Source organism: Microtus ochrogaster (assembly GCF_000317375.1).
Source record: "Microtus ochrogaster isolate Prairie Vole_2 chromosome 6 unlocalized genomic scaffold, MicOch1.0 chr6_random_2, whole genome shotgun sequence".
NCBI lineage: Eukaryota > Metazoa > Chordata > Mammalia > Rodentia > Cricetidae > Microtus > Microtus ochrogaster.
Genome location: NW_004949095.1, coordinates 220,932 through 231,938, shown reverse-complemented (window position 1 = coordinate 231,938; position 11,007 = coordinate 220,932). Strand labels below are relative to the sequence as shown.

Genomic DNA, 11,007 nt, shown 5'->3' with positions numbered 1-11,007 from the left:
CTAGCTCTGTAGACCAGGCTGGTCTCGAACTCACAGAGATCCGCCTGCCTCTGCCTACCGAGTGCTGGGATTAAAGGTGTGCGCCACCATCGCCCGCGTAAAGTTTATTTTGTTTTTCGATTTATTTATCATCTATACAGTGTTCTGTCTGTGTGTATGCCTGCGGGCCAGAAGAGGGCGCTAGATCTCATTACAGATGGTTGTGAGGCACCATGTTGTTGGTGGGAATTGAACTCAGGTCCTCTGGAAGAGCAACTAGTGCTAACATAGTAAAATTTTAATGTATAGTTAGAGGGTCTATGATATAAAACTTCTCTCTGTATTTTTCTGTAACTTTTTTCTGTTATGCTTAGTTTGTGAAAGCAAACCAGTGTTTTGTTTTTCCTTTTATTTGCCAAAAGTAATTTTTCAGGTTTTTATTTTTTTTGAGACATGTTTTTGTTATGTAGCCTTGGCTCTCCTGGAGTTTGATAACATAAACCAGACTGGCCTCAGTCTCACTCTGCCTCTCCTGAGGGCTGGGATTAAAAGTGTGTATCACCACCCCCCCAGCAGGTTTTATTTCTTATGTTGGTAGACCCTATTACATAGCATTAGGGAACATAAAAATAAATTTAGAGAGTTTTTCTGTCTTCTTATATGTACTGTCATATTTATTTTTATAGTTTATTTATTTATTGAGACAAGGTCTTATTATGTAGCTCATAGATCAGGCAGATTTGGAACTTGCAGTCTTCCTGCTTCTTTTTTTTTTTTTTTTTTTTTTGATTTTTCGAGACAGGCTTTCTCCGTAGCTTCTTAAATGTAAAAATTATAGGCACGTACCACCAGGCTTGGCTTACATTTTCCTTTTGAAGTAATTGAAACAGATACATTGCTTACACTCCCAGATTTAGAAATTGAGATAAGAAATTTAGATATACAAAATCAAATAATTTGTTCATTAATATAAAATTATGTGCTGCAACAGAGCCAAATCTAGAGTTCTGTCTGTTCTTTCACTAATGGTTAAAACAACAGCCAATTAAACACATGAAGCTAGTTTATGGGTGACTCATGAAGTATTGATCTCAGTGATATTGCGATAAAGTGGTGGATAAAGGAGAAGTAGTTAAAGTTCTAGGTATACAGAATTGTGTTTTAATATTTTTTTCTTTTTTACAAGCAGGGATGTATAATTTTGTGTCTTGGTATACGTGTGCCTGTGTGTGTTCATGTGGTTGTGTGTACTTGTTACGTGGAGGCAAGAAGCCAATATTGAATGTGTTCCTTAGTCATTCTCATCTTATATTGGAAGCAGTATTTCACTAAACCAGGAGCTTATTGATCTGACTAGGCTGTTTGGCCAGTGAGCTCCCAAAATTCACTTGTCTTTACCTCCACAGTCTAGTTAACACTTGAATATCAGCACTCAGGAAGCTAAAGGTCAGGAGGATTTCTACAAATTTGAGGTTAGCCTCAGTTATACAGTTCTAGTTCAGCCTGGGGTATAGAATGAGATTCCTATTTCCAAAGAAAGGAAGGAAAGAGGAAGAAAGAAAAGAATAAAGATATGTTACAAAAGATTAAAATGATATTTTTTTAACTTTTATTCTTCTCTTATACATTACAGCTCCACTACAGTTTGTTCCTCCACTCCTCCTAGTCACTCTCCCCCAGATCACTCCTCTGCAGTTTCCCTTAAAAAATAAAGACAGGCCTCCTACAGATATCCATCAAAAATGGCTTAACAAGATACAGTAAGACTGAGCACAAACCCTCATATCACAGCTGGACATGGCAACCCAGTTGGAGGAAAAGGGTCCCAAGCACAGGCAAAAGTGTCAGAGATATCACCGTACTCACATTGTTGGGAATCCCACTAGAATACTTAGCTACACAACCATAAGGTGTATGCAGGGTCTGTGTTTGTTACTTCAGTTTCTGTGAACTCCTCTGAGTCCTGCTTAGTTGATTCTGTGGGCCTTGTTCTCCTGGTGTCCTCTACCCCTCTGACTGTGTGTGTCTGCATCAGTTGCTGAATAATGCCCCTCTAATGACAGTTGGGCTAGGCACTGTTCTATGAGTATAGCAGAATATCCTTAGAAATCATCTCATTGACTTTTTTTTTCTTTGCTTATTGTATTTGTTTCTTTTCCGGGTCTCTGGGCTGTCCTGCCTCTGGTTCCTGGCCCTCCAGGCAGTGCCAGGCATAGGCTGTAGGCTCTCTCTCATATGGGTGACAGGTTGGACCAGTCATGTGTTGGCCACTCCCACAAGGTCTGCCACGCCATTATCCTAACACATCTCGCAGGCAGGACAAATTGTAGACTGGAGGTTTTGTAGCTGGATAGACCTCCCAGTCCTACTGCTAGGAGCTTGCCTGGCTAGAGAAGATGGCCAGTTTGGGCTCTATATATTCCATTACTAGGAGATTTTGTTGACAGTTTATTGGTTTTTTATATCAGTGTTCTAGTGCAGAGGATTAGACCCAAGACCTTACACTTACACATGCTGAGTATACACACTACCAGCACCCCCAATCTTCTTATTTGTCCTCTGCCAAATTAAATTTGGTCTAATCTTAGCTATTTATTTAATTTATCCTATCCTCTCTGCCCTTTTTCCCTCTCTTTGCTCTATGACAAAATCACTCTCCCTCTAGCTCAGTTAATTTATTTTTTTCTGCTGAATTCTTTTCACTTACTGCTTTCAATCTTTCACATATGTTCTGTTTATCTTTTTTCACGAGTATCTTTCACCTTTTAGTGATGGTGTTTTGAAATCTTAGCGTATACTGACTGTATTTTACTTTGACATTTAGTTATATAAGACTCCTTTATACTTAGTCTTTATATCTTCTTTATCTTTTTGTGTCTGGATCCTCAGAGTACATATCTGGGACAGTGGAATTGAGTCAGACAGATGTATTTTGGATCATGATAGTGCCACCTACTTCCACTGTGATGATCAGAAAGATACCAAACTCTGTAAGCTTTGCGTGCTTTGTTTATAAAATAAAGATGATAATGTCTGGCCCAAGATGATTAGAAAGATTAAGTAAACTATTATGACAGCCTGTTGATGAACACAGACGTTTCCCATTCTTCTTCCCTGTAACTGTAACAACAGTATACTATTTATAGTTTCTAAATAATTTTTTTTTAAATTTCAGAAATCAGATGATACAGACATTGTATACTATAATACAAACAGAAAACAAGATTTGAAAAGGTAAATTCTCTCTTTTATTCACATCTTTTACAGTTTTAACTCAGAATTAATGACACTAAAAGATTTTTTTTCCCAGTACTTGGCCTCGAACCCCAGTATCTTGTATGTGCTAGGCAAGCACTCTGTCATTGGGTTATATCCCTACCCTTGGGATTCTGGGACAGGTTGTTGCCATGTAGAGCAGGCTGGCCTGGAGCTTGTCATATAGCCTAGGTTAGATCTTCAACTCATGATCCTCTTCCCTTATCTTGAGGCACCATGATAAACATCTGGACTAAATATTTGCTTATCTAAATTTTAATTACTTTTATATTTATTTTATGCTGGGGAGTACAAATGTGCTTTGGTATGTATGTGGCGATCAGAGAACAACTTATATGAGTAGTTTCTTTAGCCATTATTTATCCAGGGATTGAACTCAAGTTGTCAGGCTTAGTGGTGGCAAGTACCTTTACCTACTGAGTCGCCTTGCTGGCCCAAGACTAAATGTTTAAATTTGGTAAACTTTTTATTTACTTTGTTTAGTATTGTTTTGCATGCAGATATTTCTGGTAATATCATAGATTACTAGAAGTTTAAGAAAACATTTGAGGAAATAAAGCAAAAAGCCAGGCAGTGGTTGTAACATACCTTTAATCTCACCACTCAGGAGGCAGAGTTTGAGGCCAGCCTGGTCTACAGAGTGAGTTCCAGGACTACACAGAGAAACCCTGTCTTGAAAAAACAAAAATAAAATAAAAAGGAAAATAAAAAGGAAAAGTTGAGTGAAATTGAAAACTTTATCAAAATTGTTGTATAAATGAAATGCACTCAGACTCGGTATGGATTATTATTAACTCTAGGGAACTGGTTTCCATATATAATTATAATAAGATACATGACTTCATCTCAGACTCGGTATGGATTATTATCAACTCTAGGGGACTGGTTTCCATACATAATTATAATAAGATACATGGCTTTATTTTATGTGCTTGTAGAGAACTTGTAAAGCTTACTTAGAAATTATTTATAGATTACCTATGAAAGAACATGTAATTTACTAAATTATAGACAAGGCTCTAAAATTATGTTAATTAGCCTTCATGTGAATACAGCTAACAAATGTGAAGAATGATGGAGAGAAGGAAATTATTTTTCTTTAATTTCTTTATTATTTGGATAAAAACTTCAAAGAGTTTTATAGTTAAGGAGTTTCTTGTTAATAATGGAGATAAATATAAAAAGAATAATGTGTACATTAAGTTACAGACAATTGTGAGCTACCCAGTGTGTGTGTGCTGGGAATGAAACTCAGGCCGTTTGTATGAGTGGTATGAACTCCTAAAGCACTGAGCCACCTCTCCAGCCCTGTTTCTTTTATTTTTAAGTGTAGAACCAACCCAATTAACTCTTAACATAATGATACATTTCAACAGTATGTAAATAAATATAACACATCTGTGCTGCTTTATAGATCGAATGTAGAAGTTGACACGCCCAGAAAGAGACCAAAATTCAGTTCTTCAACTGAAGGACCTACTAAACTCCAAGTAACATCATATTCAAATAACAATCAAGTTACTTCACAGAGTTGTTCATCAAATGGAACTAAAGATACTAAACTTAAAGATAGTAAATTGACAAATATGGGAAGTAAGCTTGATTATGAAATAAAAAAACATCACAGCATTAAAATTACCAAAGATACGAAATCTAAAGCTGAAGGCTGGACAAAGGAAAAGAATTGGCCTCATTCACTTATTCAGGAGAATATGAAAGAAGTCAAGAAAGAAAAGAACAGTAAACTCAGAGACAGTTCTGAAGAATTAGAGAAATATAAGAAAAATCAGCTTCCTCAGAATTATAATTTCAACAATATAATCAAGGAACCGTTTGACTCTGGAAGGAAGAAGATCAGCTTCAAAATTCCCCAAAAGCCCTCTGGTGCCATCCAGAAGCTTGTAAAAGGAAACGTCTTCAGTGTAGATTCTAGAAAATCAAAGAATAAGCAGGAAAAAAAGGAGTGCTTGAAAAGTTCCCAGACATCATTGGATTTGACCAGGCACAAAGCTGGAAACTTGTTTTCAGCTTCTACATGTAAGCAGACTGTCTGTGAGGGAGAAAGAAAAGACCTTCATGAGCATCCAGAAGTTAATAGTTCAGATTCTAAGGAAAACCGTACCCAGGTAATGTATAAAATAAAGTATTTGAAATGTTCAAATTTTAGTTGCTTCTGTTATTGATGATAATCATAGAGTGTTGATTCAGATTTAGTTATGTAGATAATGTAGTCATGTCTTGTTTTTATTTTTGTTTTTTTAAGACAGGTTTCTCTGTGTGACTTTGGAGCCTGTCCTGAAACTCTTTCTGTAGAACAGGCTGGCCTCGAACTCACAGAGATTGACCTGCCCCTGTTTCCTGAGCGCTGGGATTAAAGGCGTGTGTCACTACTGCCAGGCCTCAACTTCCAACCTACTGCACAAAGAGTCGCAGTTTATGTTACTTTAGCGTGGATTTTTAGCTTATTTGCATAGCACTGGCTTTTCTGTGTATACTTGTTATATGTAGTTCTGCATACATACAACTTTATGTGTTACATATCATATCTTAAATTAGAATCTTAAATCTCTTCTAGTGGTTTATAATATTGTAATGAACTATAGGTCACCTTTGCACCTTTTATAAGAGTTGCCTTCGTCATGGTGTTGTTTCATAACAATAGAACAGTAACTAAGACTCTCATAGGAAAGTCTAGCATTTCGTTTTGTATCTTGTACATGGAAGAGAGACACTGAGAGGTAATCGGGGAAGCAAGATCATCATATTTTTCCATTCAGAGTCACTTTGTTATCCACAGTCAGTGTATTTAATAAAGCATAGTATAGTAAGGTTTAGCATTAATTCAGTGCCCAGTAATATTTCTATTTGTAATAGGCTTAGGAAGTTTCAAAGATAACATGAATTTCCTATACTGGGTGATAGATTCATTGACCTCTCTGGAATTGATGTGATGTCAAGTAGAACCAGCCTAAAGAAGATAACATAGATATTAGAATATCTAGTTACAAGCAGTTCTGATTATTTTAGCTATCTTCCTTGGAACTTTTTAGCTCAAGAAAACCTTAAAGAAATTTTAATTATATTTAAAGTAAAAGGGAGATTTTGTTATAAAATATTAAAGTGCTGGCACAGAGTTGGAGTTTATGGAAAGGTTTTTTTTTTTTCCATTCTCTATTAGAAGACAGACAATAAAACAGATTTCTGGTGCTCTCACTACATGTAATGCAACTCTATGGTTTTAGCCTTCTTAGCTGTTATACAGTCCTCAAATTTCTTTGTTTTGTTTTGTTTTGTTGATCAGGTCACTTTTAGAAATGGCTCAATGACTTCTGCGCTTGGTTTTAGAAAGGGCTGTGAAGGAATTCAGTGGTTTCTAAATAAAATTTTTCTGCCACTGAAAACCTGCTTATTTGTCTTTATGTTAGCATATAATTCTGTTACTGAAAGAAGAATATTTAATGACTGAAAGCCCTAAGGAGTATGACTCACATTTTATGACTTGGGAGAACAGGTCTTTTGTAGAGGTAATTTCTCATACAGGCGCAGTTTTATCTCTCAGGGTGTTTATTAATGTTTGGAAACATTTTTCTTTGTCAATATGGTGGGGGCTGGCAAGATGGCTTAGTGGATGAAGGCAACTTGCACCAAGCCTGATGCTTTTGTTTTGATTCTTGGGACCCACACGGAGGAAGAGAGAGCTGACTCTGCCAAGTTGTCCTCTGACTTACACACACAAACATAAATACATATTTTTATTTTTTTGTTGTTGGGGGCAGGATGAGTATCAGTTCTAGTAGCTGATTACTTGAATTCAGTGATGCTGTTATACACCACATAAGGCTTAACTCAAAATCCTTTTCTCATTTCAGAATTTTGAAACACCATGTTCTTCAGTGTCGTCTGAGAACATCCAAGATACAGATGAAGAGGTTACTGATGCACTTACTTATTTTGTTTATTTAAAGAAATTCAAACAGTTCATTCTCTCTCTCTCTCTCTCTCTCTCTCTCTCTCTCTCTCTCTCTCTCTCTCTGTATGTATGTATGTAAAAGTGTGCAACAGGGTCTTAGTATACAGCCTAGGATCATCTCAAACTTGTGATCCTCCTGACTCGACCTCATGAATGGTGTAGTTACGGGTATATGCCAGGATGCCTAGCTAATCAGTTGCTACTTTTAATAAACTATCTGTAAAAAACAGTATGAAAATAATGATGTCTCAACTTAAACTCCAAAAGAATTCTGTATATTGATTTACTAGGAAGATCAGTCTGTAAGTTTTAATTAGGTCATCAAACACCATTCGTAGGGGCTAGGGATACGATGCAGTGGTAGAGTGCTTGTCTAGCAGTATAAGGTTCTCCTAGCATGGGGTGGTTACTGGGAGACTTTGCTTTTGTTTCTAATAAGCTACTCTACTTTAGACAGAAGGTGGTGTTCATGTACTACAAGTTAAATTTATTTTGATTTAATGCTATTCTTTTGCATATTTATACCTAGACTTGCCAAAATGTAATGTGACCCCAACCTCTTCTTCATTTTTCAACTCAGCAATAAGATGAAATTGTTATTGTCAAATAAAAGTCTACATTATTTTATCTTTTTGCCTATTGCTATATTTTCTACCTAGAATCTTCTGATTTATCTTTATAAGGTTATTGTGTAAATTTTATGTTGCCTGAGTAAATTAAAATTCACTAACATTTTGCACTTTTCTCTTTAATATTGTTGATAACTTTTATTTGTAATACTGTTTTTCCTGTTTTATGAGTCAGTGCCCCTTGGTAAAAGACTTCTCCTGACTGCTTTAAAGATAGAACATATTCTTGTTTTTTCTTTTTTCTTTTTTTTTTTTTTTTAAATTTTAAATCAGACAGTTTCTCACTGTGTGACTCAGGCTGGCCTTGTTTTTGCTGTGTAAAGAAGGCTAGCCTTGAATTGAACTCATGATCTTCCAGCCTCAGCCTTCTGAGTGCTGAAATTGTATGTGTGTGATGCCATGCCCAGCCATATTTAATTTTTTTATATCAAAATACCATCAGAGAAGTACATGTAAAATGAGAAGGATCTTAAGATTTATAGTGCAGAGTCAATGGGATGGCTTGGGGGGCAAAGATGCTTGTGTGCATTTACTCCTGTGTTGCCCAATGCAAATAAAATTTTAAAGTATAATACAATTAATAATAAAAGATTTAGCTTAGTTTCTGATAGAGGATAAACAATATTAGAAGTGTCAAGGACATTGGATGAAACATTTTTGGTTTTTAATAGAGGTAGGGATTGAATCCAGGGGCTCACACATGCTGAGCAAACTTTCTAGCACTCAGCTGTCGCCTCAGTTCACACTTAGTTCACACATAGAGCCAGGGATTGAATCCAGGGGCTCACACATGCTGGGCAAGCTCTCAGCTGTTGCCTTAGTTCACACTCAGTTTATACACATTAAGATAGAGAAAGCTGACTCTTCAAAGTGAGATGAAATAGACATGACAGTGAACTTATTTTGTTGTCTATATGCTAGGTTTTAGGCAAGGAACTTCACATGACTTAACCTTAATTATATAAAAATCATAAAGAAAATAGACAAATTTAAAAAAAAAGAAAATAGACAAATTTAATATTCTTTATAGATGGGCAAGTTCTAAAGTAGTAAAACAGTTTGCTTGCCTAAGGCTACAGAAAGGAACTGATTTTAAAACCATATGGTTATAAATCCATATGCTTTATTGTGTTGTCTCTATTTCTCTAAGGTGTTTGTGATGTATTGCTTTCTTATTAAATATCTTTAGTAAGTAACTCAGATATTCACTGGGGTCTTTTACAATTTAGATGCAGATAGTAGAAGAGCTGCATGCTGCACGTGTGGGAAAAAGTGTCCATTTACCTGTGGTTCCACCTTCCGGAGAATTAATGAGTATGGAAATTGACTTGGTGGAAGATGATGTGCATTCTTCTGCTGGTATACTCTGTTAATTTTTATGATCTGTGCTTTTTTTCTAAGAATTGTTGCACTAACATTCAGGTTTTACAGTGTACAGATGAAAGTGTTACAATGTGCTCATTTAAAATGATAATCGTGAATTTCTTATTTTATTAGACCATTAGACATTTTCTCAAGAATAATCAGGTTATGCACTGCCTTTTATGCTTGCTCTTATTTACAACTTTTAGTTCTTTTAGTCATATAAAAGAGCTGATCAGATAGAAGGCAGTTTGCTTAACAGTATTATTTTCATGATTTCCTTGTTAATATAGTAAGATTTTTAATGCTGGGAACACATAATAACAGTTATTCAAAATACTGGACATGGTGCATGCGTGTTGTTCCAACACCTGGGAAGCTGAGGCAGGAGGGTTAGGAGTTCAAGACTATGTTGGGCTATGTAGAATTCTAGGACAGCCTGTTCTTTATAGTCTTATATATATTCCTGTCTCAAATAAGGTTATCTAAATTAGTATGCTATATTGAATTCACTATAAAAATTATAGTACTACCTCTTACTCTTAAGCTTACAAGATAGGTTTTTAAGTTCAATAAATTGTCTGTACTTTTATGATCCCCAAATTTGGTCATAATATATTTTCAAGTGTTGTGAAATCCTACCTCTGCTCTTCTTCTCCAGTAAATACTGCCACAGACAAAAAACTTTTCATTGTTATTGACACAAATATTCTGATGAATCATCTCAAATTCGTTAAAATTTTGAAGACTACAGAGATACCAGGTATATATAAAAATTCACAGATTCTGATTTTCTTTTTTGAGTTGATATTCTATATTAACAGCTGTTTTTTCTCACAGTTGTATTACATCATCTGAATTTTTTTAAAAGATATTCTAATCTAGAAATTTAAAATATACTTTTGGATGCCACTTAGCATATTTAAATTTTGATAAAGATTTGTTTGGGTGTTGGCTTATTATTGAAAGGAAATATCCAGTCACAGAAAAAAAGAAATGGTTTAAATTAACAATATGTAAAATTATTTGTTTATTGTGAAATTGTTTCAATTGCAAACCTTGATTATAGGACTCATGTTTGATAAATTCATTCTTTTTATAATCTGGTAGTTTTAATATTTAAATTCTTAACACGCCATAGGATATGTGTGCCAGTTAGGGAATAACTTGCAGACAGCTTGTAGGAGTCTCCGTTTATCTTGCCACCATGTGGGTCCTCAGACTTGGCAGCAAATGTACTTGCTCGTAAAGCCATCAAGATGGCCTGGAGGCTGTATACTTTAAAACTTCGACTTCTACAGAAACTGATGTAGAAACTTAATGCATGTTGGATTCTAAGAAATCTTTCTGTTTTTAGGCTTTGACACACTTGTGTTAATAATTCCCTGGGTGGTTGTGCAAGAGCTAGATCGCATGAAGGCAGGAAAATTATTAAAACATGTCCAGCACAAAGCTGTGCCTGCAATTCACTTCATCAACGAAAGTCTCAGAAATCAAGATAGAAAGCTGTGGGGTCAGTCATTACAACTGGCATCCCAAAAACTTTGTAAGTATTGTTGTTCCTGGGTGTCTTTATCCTTGATAAAGATTTGTTTAGGTACTGGCTTATTACTGGAAGGAAGTGATATAAAAATTAACAGTGTATAGTCCTTTATAAAAATGTGAAATGGAAAGGGTACTGTGGCAATTTTTGACTCATTTTGGGAGTCCTTGGTTTTGTCTTATTGTTTTTTCTATTCTTTCTTAGGCTGTGTTAGTATTTCACAGGTAATGATTTTTTTTTTTTTTTTT

General features: G+C 35.4%; 1 protein-coding gene across 3 annotated transcripts in view; it reads left to right on the top strand.

The window, feature by feature from the left end:
* Window positions 1-11,007, top strand: part of Swt1 (SWT1, RNA endoribonuclease homolog) — an 85,165-nt gene that overhangs the window by 23,843 nt on the left and 50,315 nt on the right. For all 3 annotated transcript variants that reach the window (XM_026787627.1, XM_013352480.2, XM_026787626.1), the window contains exons 5-10: window positions 3,155-3,213; window positions 4,670-5,381; window positions 7,125-7,184; window positions 9,084-9,213; window positions 9,878-9,979; window positions 10,574-10,762. In XM_026787627.1, coding sequence (XP_026643428.1) covers window positions 3,155-3,213; window positions 4,670-5,381; window positions 7,125-7,184; window positions 9,084-9,213; window positions 9,878-9,979; window positions 10,574-10,762 — 1,252 coding nt within the window. The remainder of the gene's footprint in view (window positions 1-3,154; window positions 3,214-4,669; window positions 5,382-7,124; window positions 7,185-9,083; window positions 9,214-9,877; window positions 9,980-10,573; window positions 10,763-11,007) is intronic.